Source organism: Cebidichthys violaceus, unplaced genomic scaffold (assembly GCF_023349555.1).
Source record: "Cebidichthys violaceus isolate CVI_PGR_0920_01 unplaced genomic scaffold, fCebVio1.0.p SCAF_7, whole genome shotgun sequence".
Lineage (NCBI taxonomy): Eukaryota > Metazoa > Chordata > Actinopteri > Perciformes > Stichaeidae > Cebidichthys > Cebidichthys violaceus.
Genome location: NW_027176927.1, coordinates 16,970,323 through 16,984,627, shown reverse-complemented (window position 1 = coordinate 16,984,627; position 14,305 = coordinate 16,970,323). Strand labels below are relative to the sequence as shown.

At 43.7% G+C, this 14,305-nt stretch overlaps 1 protein-coding gene across 5 annotated transcripts in view; it reads left to right on the top strand.

Annotated features, from left to right (window-relative positions):
- LOC137891710 (CUB and sushi domain-containing protein 3-like) overlaps positions 1 to 11,864 on the top strand; it is a 197,386-nt gene extending 185,522 nt beyond the window's left edge. For all 5 annotated transcript variants that reach the window (XM_068736465.1, XM_068736464.1, XM_068736461.1 and 2 more), the window contains 7 exons: positions 4,013 to 4,192; positions 4,651 to 4,716; positions 5,780 to 5,938; positions 6,342 to 6,454; positions 7,170 to 7,257; positions 8,568 to 8,709; positions 9,440 to 11,864. In XM_068736465.1, coding sequence (XP_068592566.1) covers positions 4,013 to 4,192; positions 4,651 to 4,716; positions 5,780 to 5,938; positions 6,342 to 6,454; positions 7,170 to 7,257; positions 8,568 to 8,709; positions 9,440 to 9,599 — 908 coding nt within the window. In that variant the 3' untranslated portion in view covers positions 9,600 to 11,864. The remainder of the gene's footprint in view (positions 1 to 4,012; positions 4,193 to 4,650; positions 4,717 to 5,779; positions 5,939 to 6,341; positions 6,455 to 7,169; positions 7,258 to 8,567; positions 8,710 to 9,439) is intronic.
- Positions 11,865 to 14,305: the final 2,441 nt, after the last annotated feature.

Below are 14,305 nucleotides of genomic sequence, written 5' to 3'. Positions count from 1 at the left end.
GTGAACTTTGTCCTCTTGACAGTGGACCACTGATGCTGTCTGTAGCTGTCCAACCTCCTGGACTCAAACAGAACTCCATCAGCCTGTCTGTCTGTCTGTCTCTGTCTGTCTCTGTGTGTCTGTCTGTCTCTCTGTCTGTCTGTGTCTGTCTCTCTGTCTGTGTCTGTCTGTCTGTCTCTCTGTTTGTGTCTGTCTGTCTGTCTGTCTCTCTGTCTGTGTCTCTCTGTCTGTCTGTCTGTCTGTCTCTCTGTCTGTCTGTCTGTCTGTCTCTCTGTCTGTGTGTCTGTCTGTCTGTCTCTTTGTCTGTCTGTGTCTGTCTCTCTCTCTCTGTCTGTCTGTCTGTCTGTCTTTGTCTGTCTGTGTCTGTCTCTCTCTCTCTCTCTGTCTGCCTGTCTGTCTGCCTGTCTGTCTGTCTGTCTCTCTCTCTCTCTCTCTCTCTCTCTCTCTCTCTCTCTCTCTCTCTGTGTCTGTGTGTCCCTAACTAATGCACTCAGTCTCTATCTGAGATACTGACTTTGAGCTGGGACCATTCCACAGTGGACGTGTCTTTTGCTGTCTCGTGTGATCTCAGCAGTAGAGCCCGCTGTGCTGTTTGAAGTGTGAATAAACACGGCACCGTGTCGGCTCTTTGATACGCCGATTCATCCCACTTGTAAGTGTTCTTCTGTATTGGTGGACTACAGCCACCCTGGACATGCGCCGACGGTTTGTTATTTTAAATGGATTACATAGACGGCAAGAAGGCTGTTTATTTAAATATTTATGTATTTAGGTCCCCATAGTTAATATCTACAACTAACAGTGCGATGCAGCTGTTCTTCTTTCTGGCTGTGTAAATAAATACCACATTAGATGTCCTCCAGGCAGATTTATCAACTCATTGGAGAAAAACAGCCCTGGGTGGCGCATCCTGGTGACTTATACACTTGTCCTTGTGCTTTCTTCATCGGTCTTTCTTGATGTATGCTAAATCGTTATGGCCCCTGTGTAGCAGTGAATAAGAGAAGTGTTCTCCTGGATTTCGGCACACTGCTTTGATGCAGCCGTTTAACTGTGTGGAGCATTGAGAAATGAACACGCGCGTATATTGTTACCGTATCGCCAGCAGAAGTAATATCCGACGAGAGGAACTTCCTGCAGCCTCCTTGTCTTTCATAAAGCCGAGAAACCTTCATCCTGGCATCCCTTCCACACCCAAATGCCACTAATGTCATTAAGACGCCATGAAGGACCGATTTGGTGCCGTGACTCACTTGCAGCTGCCCCCCATTCGGCAGCTGGCAACGTACTCTTTCACTCACAGGCTGCAAAATTATTTAGCTATTTTCCCATCATCGTTGAGCCTGAATGTTCTGCCCCTCAGTGTTTCTGGTGGTGCGGTGTGATGTGCTTTGGTTTTTGTTTTGCAGAGAGTTTGTTGATGTGAAAAATGGAACTAAATGTTCTCAACCCACTCATGGCAGAATCAAAATATTTAGTACGGTCGATAAGAAGCTGGTGTTTGTGTGCTTTTGTTTGTTCTAAACTAAGCTTTTCAACGATGTGCTAAATCAGCACCTTTCTGCTTTTTGAGACAGAATAATGTAATATACAGTGCTGTGAAAAAGTATTTGCCCCCTTCCGGGTTTCTTATTTTTTTGCATATTTGTCACCCTTAAATGTTTCAGATCATCAAACAAATTTTGATATTAGACAAAGATAACCCGAGTAAATACAAAATGCAGTTTTCAAATGATGATTTCTTTTATTAAGGGAGAAAAGCTATCCAAACCTACTTGGCCCTGTGTGAAAAAGTAATTGCCCTCCTTTGATAAATCATGAATCAAATGTGATTTTTTTTGGAAAGCTGAGTTCAATTTCACAAGCCACACCCAGGCCTGATTACTGACAAATCTGTTGAATCAAGAAATCACTTAAATAGAACCTGTCTGACAAAGTGAAGTTGGCTAAAAGATCTCAAAAAGCAATCATCATCATGCCTCCATCTAAAGAAATTCAAGAACAGATGAGAAACAAAGTAACTGACATGAATCAGTCCAGAAGACCCCAGAACAACATCTCAAGAACTTCAGGCCTCAGTCTCCTCAGTTAAGGTCAGTGTTCATGATTCAACAATAAGAAACAGACTGGGCACAAATAGCATCATGGGACAGTTCTGAGGAGAAAGACACTGCTGAGCAAAAAGAACACAAAGACTTGTCTCACATTTACCATAAACATCTTGATGATCCCCGAGACTTTTGAGCAAATATTCTGTGGACTGACGAGACAAAAGTTGAACTTTTTGGAAGGTGTGCGTCCCGTTACATCTGGAGTAAAACTGACTCAGCATTTCATAAAAACAACATCATAGCAACAGTCACACATGGTGGTGGTAGTGTGATGGTCTGGGGCTGCTTTGCAGCTTCAGGACCTGGACGACTTGCCATAATTGATGGAACCATGAATTCTGCTCTCTACCAGAAGATCCTGAAAGAGAATGTCGAGCCATCAGTTCGTGACCTCAAACTCAAGCACACTTTGGTTATGCAGCAGGACAATGATCCGAAACACACCAGCAAGTCCACCTCTGAATGGCTTAAGAAAAACAAAATGAAGGTTCTGGAGTGGCCTAGTCAAAGTCTGGACTTAAATCTGATTGAGATGCTGTGGCTGAGCTTAAACAAGCTGTTTATGCTCAAAAACCATCCAATGTGGCTGAATTAAAACAATTCTGCAAAGAAGAGTGGGCCAAAATTCTTCCACAGCGACATGAAAGACTCGTTGCCAGTTATCGCAAACGCTTGATTGCAATTGTTGCCGCCAAGGGTGAAAAAACCAGTTATCAGGTTTAGGGGGCAATTACTTTTTCACACAGGGCCAAGAAGGTTTGGATAGCTTTTCTCCCTTAATAAAAGAAATCATCATTTGAAAACTGCATATTGTCTTTACTCGGGTTATCTTTGTCTAATATTACAATTAGTTTGATGATCTGAAACATTTAAGTGTGACAAATATGCAAAAAAATAAGAAACCAGGAAGGGGGCGAATACTTTTTCACAGCACTGTAAGTTGAGAAAGTCACAGTCAGGGAAGTCAAAACTGATTCGCAGTCTTAAAAAACTCCCCAACAAGACACTTATTTCTCTATTATATTTTTACACCGCCACGGGTCTGACGGGTCTGACGTGGGCTCCACTTATTACCCCGCATCTTATTTCAGACCTCAGTCTTCTACCTTCCAGTGTCCATAAATGTCTGTGACCTTATATCATATATGCACATGCTGGTAATGGAAAATACTCACAAGATGTACAGTAACATTCACTCCAGCGCTGCTTTGCAAGGACACAGATGAGCTTAGTCTGGTCTGGCCTCGCCCTTGAACATTTTGATTGGTTCAAGAAACACAAAAACAACTCGAGTGTTGCTGCTGTTTTTTTCCCAGCTGTTGCTGAATGGTAATGAGTCGGCCTTTCCTTTCTGCTGTACTGCTGTTTGTGCTGTGCAAACCAAGGCTATAACTAAATGACTAACAATTCACACGGTTGCTGTTTTTGACTTCATTTGAGCTCAATACATTTTTCAGGCTAACATTTAAATTAGCCGGTCTATCAGCTGAGTCACAAGTGTCCATATTAATTTCAGAAAAGGAACTAGATATATTAAAGTATCAATATGCTCCCTAATAGCTCCCTGGACTCAATTAAATTGTAAAATGTGTGTGCTATCTTTTTTATCCTTTTTTCTAGCTCTCTCTCTCTCCCCCCCCCCCTCTCTCTCGCTCTCCCTCTCTTCCCCTCTCTCCCCCAAGCGAGTGCTTAATTATCTTCCTGTCTATCTATACGTGTGTGTGTGTGTGTGTGTGTGTGTGTGTGTGTGTGTGTGTGTGTGTGTGCGTGTGCGTGCGCATTGGGCTGTGTGTGTGCATGACTGTGTGTGTATCTGGCTTTGTGTGTGTGTGTGTGTGTGTGTGTGTGTGTGTGTGTGTGTGTGTGTACTAACAAGCGTCTGCCCTCTGCCTGCTCTCCAGCTCACTCCTGCAAGCAGCCGAGGAGCCCGGCCAACGCTGACGTCGTGGGTCTGGACCTTCCCTCCTACGGCTACACCCTGGTCTACGCCTGTCAGTCAGGTTACTTCCTCTCCGGGGGTTCGGAGCACCGCGTCTGCCGCTCTGACGGCAGCTGGACTGGCAAGGTGCCTGTGTGCAGAGGTACGTGGTCGGCGGAGGTCTGCGGGGGCAGTTGATGGAGAAGATGAGGGTGGGGGGGGGTGGATTGTGAATGTGCATAAAGGTGGAGGCGGGGGTGCTTTGGAGGGGTGAATACTGTACTTGTGTATCAGCTTAGTATTTCAGAATTCATCCTATGTGACGTTTGCGCTACAGCTCACTGATGGTAAAGTCAAATAAGACACCAGTCAAATATAATGAGACATTTTGGTTTCTGGGATGTGTTCTGTAAAGCCACTGTGTCGTTGTGCTGTCAACTAATTATAAAACGCATGCTCTGGCTCCTTTTTTTAACGTGAAGGTTTAACAGTGAGTTGACTTGTGAACGGTTGCATGAAGGGACCGTGCAGAAATCGTCCCGACGTGAGGAGGAGTTCAATGGAGGCTGAGCAGTGTTTACTGTTCATCTATGTAACATACATATTTATGTTCTTCTGCAGTCGGTTCCAAATCACACGAGAAAACTGTCAAACCCGTACAAGGGACACCAAGCCCTAAAATATACGGTGAGTTTTGAATTGCACCAGCTGTTCAGCGGGTAGCCTCAGCAGTCAGCAGTGCTCTATTAGTGCAATGTGTTCAGAGGTTTCACTGTCTGCAGTCGTAGTTTTAAGTGTCTTACAGTAGAGGAAGAGTCTTAACCTGTGAGGAAAACGATTCGCTCAGAACCTGGTGTGTGTTGTTTGTATTATGACCAGAACATAACGTGTTCTGTTTTGCAGTTGAATATGCATTAATTGGTACAAAAATAAAATGAATTGTAATTTTTACAGGTCATATCTACTTAATACAAACAATGTAATTTGTCTTCGGAATTTATTAGAAACAACTTGCTGATTATATTATGTAACCGGTGAAGGTATTATTCTGTATTTATGATGTAGGTATTCAATAACATTGTATTACAATAAAGAAAGTCTTGAGACCAACCAGGGACGGTGCTTTTAGCCAATGTTCCAGCTTAAACCATTCGACTTCACCCAGGAAGGTGGAGCTGTGACGGAGAGCCTGCAGTACCTCCCCTTTAATGAATTACGTTCTATATGTGCTTAGTCACTATCATACAAAGTAATGCGCTGTTAGCAGCGTCGGCTGTAGTGAAATGATGTCACACGGCAGCTAAGTCCCCTTTCCACCTCTTCATTTTTGACTATTATTAGGTTTAGCTGCTGTTATGAACTACATGCAGTCACCTCTCTGCAAGGATAATTGACTCATAATTCCCTAGTAAATAATTCCCAGTAGATAATGACCCCGCTGTAAAACTTCTGCAAAAAGTTTCATCGGTGCAAAACTATTAAAAAACTTCACCCAGTGAGTCCAGAGTTATCTCTTCCAGAATGTATTTAATTATCATTGAGATCTCAAAGCATATAAGGAACATGATATTATTCAAAGTGAAGGAAAAGACTGTTATCAGCTGTTTGATGTGTTGATTCCAATGCATATCTAATTACCATTTTGCACCGTGGGTGCAAGTGTTCAGCTTGCGTTAATACTGATTTGATGTTGGGAAAGCTAATTTGACGCCATTCCTTATTAATGAGTTTTTGTGTTTCTTTCCTGAAGTTCCTGACGACGTGTTCGCCTCTGACTTCGTGTGGAAGGGCTCCTATGATTACAAAGGCCAGAAGCAGCCGATGTCGTTGACAGTCACGAGCTTCAACGCCACGACGGGAAAAGTCAACGTAACTTTAACCGACAGCAGCATGGAGTTTCTGCTCTCTGGTGAGTCATCCATAAATCATACGTCTTCTGCTTCCTCCCCTCTCCTCCTCTCACTACCTCTGTGTGTCACTTCCATTTATTTTGAGGGTGCCTCATGTCAATCAGTCAATCACCAAATCATCTCATGCATGAGAGTGGAAATTAACTATTGGCTCTAAAGACGGATGTGTTAGCCTGCGCTGACTGACTTACTGCCCACTCAAGACTCACTCGTCTCCTCCCCTCTTCCCTCAGCTGAACTTCTCTTCTTCTTTCTCTTCTTCCCTTCCTATATCTTCTCTCCTTCCTCCTGTCTGCTTCTTTTTTTCTACTTGTATCATTCATCCCCCCCCCCCGCACTCGCGTTGCCTCATCTCTTTATTCGCATCAATCCTCGCACTGCCTCTTGTCTTCTACCTTGTAGGAGTGTACAAGCGCCAGGAGGCACGGTTAATGCTCCTGCTGTACCAGATGAGAGCGCTGGCCCACAGCTCCTTGAGCAGGATTACTGATGAGACCTGGGCCATGGACGGATTTGTGAGTATACGCAGGAAGCTGAAGCTCGCCAGCGATCCTTTGAAAACAATAACCAAAAGCTGTGACCGTCTTTTCTTTGTGTTCATTCTGACAGACGAGTAGATTATTACAGTTAATGGCGGTAACTACCTGTGAGCCCGAAATAAGCTTGGAATAAATCACGCCAGTATTCTTATTAGCTTATTTCTTACCTTCCATACCAAACAAATGGACAGAATCCCCGTGACGACGAGCAGAGTAGTTATTCCCTGATATTTGTTTACATGTCCCGTGTCTACATTGGCTGCTCATCAGCTGAGCCAGTGGCTCTGGATGAGCCCTTTTACCGTTCCCACACTGACAATTTGCTGAACAAGCTCAGACACGCATCCGACACCTGAGGGACCTGGAACGACAGCAATTTTCGTTTGCGGAATAGAAGTTCCTCTTTTTAAAATTAACTTCAAGGTCCACTTAATAGGAACGTGTGACAGCTGACTGCACACCGCTGAGCTATTGATAGCGCGCTGCGCAGCTTCCGAAGCGTGTTTTCACGAAAAACAAAGGTGTTATTTTCGAACGCTCCCTGACAGAACGTGTCGCTAAATGTCGTTCTTGATGTGGTGTGGAATGGATGGGACGCTCGCGTAGGTGCCAAGAAAAATCTGATTTTATTAATGCAGTTGAAAGGAAAGCTACTGTTTCTGGAGCGTTGTGTTGTTGTTTCCTCTACCAGGTCTCAGCTGAGCCTGAGGGAGGCAGCTACGTGTTCCAAGGCTTCATTCAGGGTAAAGACTTCGGACAGTTTGGACTGCAGAGACTCGGTATGCGTCTTTCTTCTCTTGTCAGATATAATGAGTCCCATTGCCATCGGTCACTCCTCATCTTTCACTTATCTGTAGATATGTAGACTCCAGAATGTGTTCCGATTCCTGTGAATGACTCATCTTGTGTCAAAGTACAACATATTTCCATATTCAAAGATTCTGAGTGTTTTAATGAGTGAGACACAATGGGTGTAGTTTTAAGACATTTTAACCAGGTGATAAACTGTTAAAATATTATTATATATATATATTGTTTTTTAAATACGACTGAAAACTGAAATCTAAAAGAGGTCATAAGTCCTGTTCGTGTGGGATTAGAGTCACCTGGGACCTCCAGTCATTTTGAATAATCACAGAGGTTGTCTGTGATCTCAATCCTGTGCGAATCTGTCATGTCCAGAGTTTTTCAGATCCTAATGTGAACCTGTGTGATTTTGAGTCGTTTTCTGTTTAGCGTTTCCTCTGGTTTCTGTAATTGCTTCGGCAATTCTAAATGGAAGTTTTGACAGCTGTTGTGGAGGCTAATCTCTCTGCACAGCATGGAGGCCATGCAACAGGTCTTTGTGAATATTAGATCAAGACAAATAGACTTCTATGACAATGTTTAGATTATTGAATATAAATATTATAGAGTAGAACATGCTAAATATTTGCGAATGTGAAGGGGATCATGTCCATACAGTTTCGTGGAGTACAGACCTCTGACACAGACTTACTGTGATAAAGATTTGTAACTCCTCTTCTTCAAACAATAACCCACGTAATATTAGTTCTGCACAGACAGCATGCATGCACAGTCTGTCCCCCACAGACGAGATCGTTCTCTTCTGCATCGTTGTCCTTCATTTGTCAGCGCTCAACCTTTCTGTTGTCATCGTCTCATAATTGTCTTCAACGAGATTATCACAGTCGCGGTGATCGTTATCGGTAGGATCATTACGGCTGGCGTCTTTATAAACCGGCTGCCGCCTCTCCGACTTGTCATCATTTTGATCATCACCATCTTCATCGTCATCATTTTGATCATCACCATCTTCATCGTCATTATTTTGATCATCACCATCTTCATCGTCATCATTTTGATCATCACCATCTTCATCGTCGTCATTTTGATCATCACCATCTTCATCTTCATCATCATTATCGTCGCCAGCAGATGATACGTATCTTTCTATTATTCCATTTAGTTTCTTCAGTGTTTTTTGTGCCATTTTGTCAATCTCAGTATTTTAGTCGTTCTTCATTCACACATTCAGCATCATGACTACGTTCCGCCTTCCTTTGGTGACGTGACGTTTTTCTTGCAGGTCTGAGTGTGAGGGAGAACGTTACTCTCACCGACCCCGAAACCAACGGCTCCACCAACAGCAGCTCCGTTGCCGTCGCTATCCTCGTGCCTTTCTTTGCCCTCATCTTCGCAGGCCTCGGCTTTTACCTCTACAAACAGCGGTATGTGTTGCTCACCGCCGTCTCCCGTGCTAGCTCCCAACCCAAATTCAGTATCTCCTGCACTCCATGTCCGCTTTGATCCCGCATGAGAAAGAAAGTAACACGTTTTCACGAGTCCCCGTCCCAAGTCTTTAAAGTTACTTACGACAGATGTTGAAAAAAGTTTTAGAAAACTCTGATTTATGTAGATGTGTTTACAGTTGCAGCCATAGGAAGTGCACAGTGAGATGAGGTAGATGGTGCACCGTGGCCTACTTCCAACGCCTGCTTCGCTGCAGAAAGGTTCCTCGCTGGATACAGTAGCTTCCTTGCGGGATTCTTCAAAGCGTGATGCAATATTAGTCGAGGTGTTGCCATCCAAACCTCCTTTACAAGGCGGCCTACTTCAGGCGTTTTCAATGAGAACACCTTGAGTGTGACTTGTGACTCGTGGACGTTCAGTGTGTGCAGTGTGTGTGCAGTGTGCAGACGGGTGGGTTTCGTCCCTGTTTAATCAGTAAATACACACAGAACCCGTGACATGCAAATTTTTCGCTCATTACGTTAGTTCCCAGTGAACGGGCGTAGGGCTCCTCTGACTGATCTTTTCAACAATAATTACCATTCTGCCTCATTTACTGCTGCTGTCCACACCAGGATAATGGAGACATGTTTATTGGATTGGAAGGAGGGGAGATAATTGGGATACTGTCTCTCAACTAATACACAACCTCCTTTTTTTTTTCTCCAGGAAAACAGATAAAGCGCAGTACACCGGATGTTCTGTCCACGAGAACAACAACGGACAGGCCACTTTTGAGAATCCCATGTACAACACAAACACAAAAGCCGCTGAGGGGAAAGTGGTCCGCTTTGACCCCAATCTCAACACCATCTGCACCATGGTTTGATGTCTACCGAGTATGAGAGGAGGACAGAAGGAGAGAGAGAGAGAGAGAGAGAGAGAGAGACACACAGACGGAGAATACAACTTCTCCTTGTTTGCTTAACATGAATATATATGGACATATTTATATTTTTCTTGTTTCTGATATATATATATATATAAATATAAAGCACACTTTCAGCAACACTTACGGCAGTTGCAAGCGATCGTATACAAAAGGTCAAAGGTTAAAGAGAGATGAAGGGGAGGTCCCACACCTTTCCGGATCTTCCCGGCGTTCGGTGAAGAGAAGTGTTCTTTACACTCTGTGAGTGTTGGCTTTATGAATAAGAGAAGCCTCCGGCATATAGATAAAATAGAGTATTTTATGCTCTGTAGTATTAATAAAAAGGGGTTACTTCACAATGCCAAATGAAAATTTTAAACCTTTTTGCTTTTGAAGAAAACAGCCCAGAGTGAGACCGTTTAATCATTTCTGTTGGCTTAGTCTCACATTCATCCTAATTGTCTTCTTGCAGGTGAGGAGCCTCTCAGCTGTGAGTCGGTGCATCTGATCTGTAGAGTCTGAGTGTGAGAGTAGAGAGGAAACGGCCTCTCTTTGAACAGCGTCTTTGCTGTAGTTTGTTCAAAGTTATATGGTCAATTATACCTCTTAATTGGATGCAACCTCCTCCTGATGAAATGTATGGCCGGGGATTTAATTACTGGAGTGCAGTACAGGTTGGTTTTTTTCGGGTGCCATTGGGAATGCCGCGGCTTTTATTGTTGCGGTGTAAGGCTCTCTGACAGCAGCAGAGTACATTTCCTTCACCAGATATACAGTTAACGTTTGGGTTTATCATCAAGATGTGTGCTATGAATTTGTCTTTGACGTTGTGTTGTTTAAGTGTGAGAGTTACTGCCGACTAGTCTGAGAGTCTAGTGGAGGCTAACTGTACCTCTCCGTGTATTGGTCGTGTGGACCTCATCCCTCTATTTAATCTGTTCTCTTATTTATTTTTGTGTCCCAGACAAACCAAATTTGGTGTGAATTAACCCCAGCCTTGAGCCTGTGTATATCAAGAATCTCAAAGTAGGAGCGCTTTGATTAGTAGTTTAAGGTTTTATAAGAACAGCTACAGCACACACAGAACCCAGAGCCGGCCGGGTTTCCCAGAAGTTTATTTAAGCCGGGATGTCGATAAATCAAAGTGCAACGACGTGTCGGTGGACCGTCTGAGGTCGGATGAAGTGTGTTGTCGAAAAAACCATTTAACATGCAGCTCCTTTTACTTTAGAGTAACTCCAGCTCGGAACAGCTTCCACACCACCTCTGGTTTCTGACACGGGCAGCAGGGCTTAGTTTCTAGGGTTCTTATGGGAAGCCGTGCCTTAGTCAGTAAATTCTTGATCCACACTGCTACTCTGAGACACGCGATGAATACACGGCCTCGGCCTATTTTTATGACCCACACACTGATACAAATTCAATGTCTTACTGGACCATCAGCTTCTGCCAACAAATGTACAGTATACACCAACAAATTTGCACACGTTCAACATGAGCCACTGTCAGTATTGTACTATCATCCGTGTTTTAAAAATGAAAAAAATGGATTTGAGACGGTCATCACATTTCTACGTCATTGCAGTGCCTTGAATACTGTATGGGCATGTGTTTTTGAGGAAGACATAACATGTATCGCATTAGTAGAAGTGTTATGGGTGTAATGTTTCTGCACAGATCACCTCTGATGCTTCATCTGAGGTGTCTTTGCAGAGCGGCTCATGGTTTCACACCCGTTCATGTCGGCAACAAGTGATCCGCTACAGCAGTCGCTGCTGTAGTGCTTTGTACCGCTACTTTGATTCCTGTCATCGCTCCTACATTTTGTACATTTATACAGTTTTGATACTCGATGGCATTCTTTGGCAAGATGTCTTGTGTTATCAATATGTAATATATTTTGCGAGTTCATATTTCTTATGGATGAGGAAGGGAACGCACCTGGTAAAGACAACGCGGCAAGTCGGTCTCACGGACGAGTGGAACGCTTCTAACTGTACAACACAATTGTTATCCCGTTCAAAACCCTGTGTATATGAATATGTACATATTACAAAACGTTTTGTAAAGAGATATATTTTTTATGTGGAAATAAAGCATTTGTAAGTTATTAAACATGTTGTGTAAAATTTCACATGTAAATGTCATGTAAGATCAAAAAATGTTTTGTATTTTTTTCTTTATCAGCAATGTACAAATCCTTAATTTATATATAAAATATGAAATAATGACGCTCAATCTATTTCCTTTCATTGGTGCAGAAGCCCTGCTGCAGTATGTTTGCGGTGGACTAATCAGAGCGCTTTTATCAGTCTGCTGCTTTTCCCCGTTTACAGATTTTAATGAGTTTTCCACATGCTGACCACAGCTCGGTTGAACACACTGACATTATCTCTGTCCTACGGACGCTTTGGATCTTTACCGTCTGCAGCAATGCATGGTGGGCAGCCATCTTTGTTAACGACACCTGGTGTGTGAGCGGAAATCCGGCCTCAACCTTTTGAAGAGCATTGTGAAAGTGAACCGGTGTTTAACTTAACCGTCATCCATTGAACACGTTCAACGGGGAGTCAAACTGCAGCATGAGGAGCTGCTCTTAATGTTCTCTGTATCTGCTGTGAGGGGGGGGGGGGGGGGGTATTTAACCTGCCCCCCTCTGTCGGTGGTTACAAATAGCTGATCATTTGCTCCAGAAAAGGAGCACAATGAACGGTGCTTTGCAGGTATAAATTACAGTGATTGTATTATTTATTTTTACAAATCTTGAGTGAGCGATTTGGATGATTGGCCATTTGTGGACACTATTATAGGTACGGTTGGATACAAATGGGACTATTTTTCTCACATGAATGCGTTTGACACATGAGCCGTTTTTGAACAAAGAACAGAATATAAAAGGTATCTACAGTACAGAGTGAGCGTTTGTAACAAACAGTTTTACTATGGTAAACGGCGGTATGTCTGAGAAGAGTTTTAGCGAAAGGTATCTTATTTAAAGTTGATTGTTAAAACAAATCCGATGACGTAGAGGATCAGAAATTACAGAACGGGCAAAGTCATCGGCTTCCCAAAATCACTGATTTGAAGTAGGTGGATGATTGTCAGGACATCGTGTAACTGACCGAGATGAAGCTAATTGCAGCAATCAAAGTAGAGAGGATCAGAGGAGTGTGACTGAGATCACAGAACGCTCACTAAAGACAGCATGAAGAGGAGCCATACGACTGGAACGACGTGCTTTTGACTGGCAGGAGCAGGTTTGACTTCAGACTCGGGTTAAGCAGAGACTTTAAAGTCTGGGATTTGTGTGTGGATTAGAAATGATTACCAGAGGGAGTTTTCATTGAAGTTGCTCCGAAGCTTCATCAAGCAGATTTCACCCAAAGGATGGTGATGTAGTGTAGGCTGGGATGTCAAACGGGCTCAGTGTGTTTGTTCATTACGGGCGTGTGCTCGGAGTCGTACACTAATAGTAACACCTTTTAAACGCTGACTTTGAGCCCCTGTTTGCTCTCAGAATGCTGCATCGGTTTATTAGAGCTCTGGTTTCTGTGGAGGAGAATCCCCTGAGGAACCTCTCCGGTGTTCAGCGGTGGGCTTCGGCTGCTGCACTTGGTGCCGTGTCATGCTTCCGACGCTCAGTCGAGATCTGGTGCCTGAGCAGGTCAGTGCGGTAAGCTGGTTCCACTGTCCTGTTCACGGAGGCATTCTGCGGTCTGTTGGCGTGGGCATGTGCCTGCTGGAGAGAATCAATTTGCAGAGGAGCATGCGCGGGTACAATGAAGGGATGTTCCTGGCTGCCTCTGATGTTCAGATACCCCGTGGCGTTCCTCCCCTCTCATCAAGGGGCTGAATGTGTGCCGTGAAATCACACATCGACGGCCGGCAATTCTGACGCATTGCATGATAGACGGAAGCACTGGCGGGTTTTTGTAAATATCAGAAGTTCTCACTAGCAGGAAACGACGGGGGACTCTTGCAGATCTGAATGAGCATTGTGGGTAGAATCCTCCAGCATGTGGAGTCCTTCAACTGCTCATCCTGCATCGCACGATGTCTCCTGTTTACAGAGGGAAGCAGGAGACGTGAAGCTGTTGCTTCTCCTCCCTCACGCGTGTCAAAGCGTAATGAGTTGTGTGGGCTATCGTTGGGTTTTCTGGCTCTAATTTGCCAGATTGTCAGTTGACTAACTAGCTTGTCTTTCACTGCATAGTTCAGTCTTTCACTAATGAGCCATTTGCAACCACTCTGCTCTCATTGGCCAGATGTCCTCAGGGTGGTGGACGTTCTCGATGCAGATGGGAAGCCGGTGAGAGAGGAAAACACCGAGAGGATATCGCTTGAACGCAGATAACGCCGTCTAAATCATCTCGTCTTGATTGTCTCAGGATTTTAAAACACATTTATGTTTTGGCTCAGTGTTTTCATCTCCACGTTTGACTAAATGAATCAGTGCTCAATCCATTTAGCTAAGAGCAGACATTCCTAATGATTCATGAACTAATTAGCAGCATTTTCACTGTTCATAACAATGAATTTCATGTCTTGGAGAATAGACTGGAATTTAATATTACGTCGAACAGTTTCCGAGAGCAGATTCTAGAAGAGTTTTATAGTTTAATACACTCTTTTTAATCTTAAAAGTGGATGAATAATGTAAATTC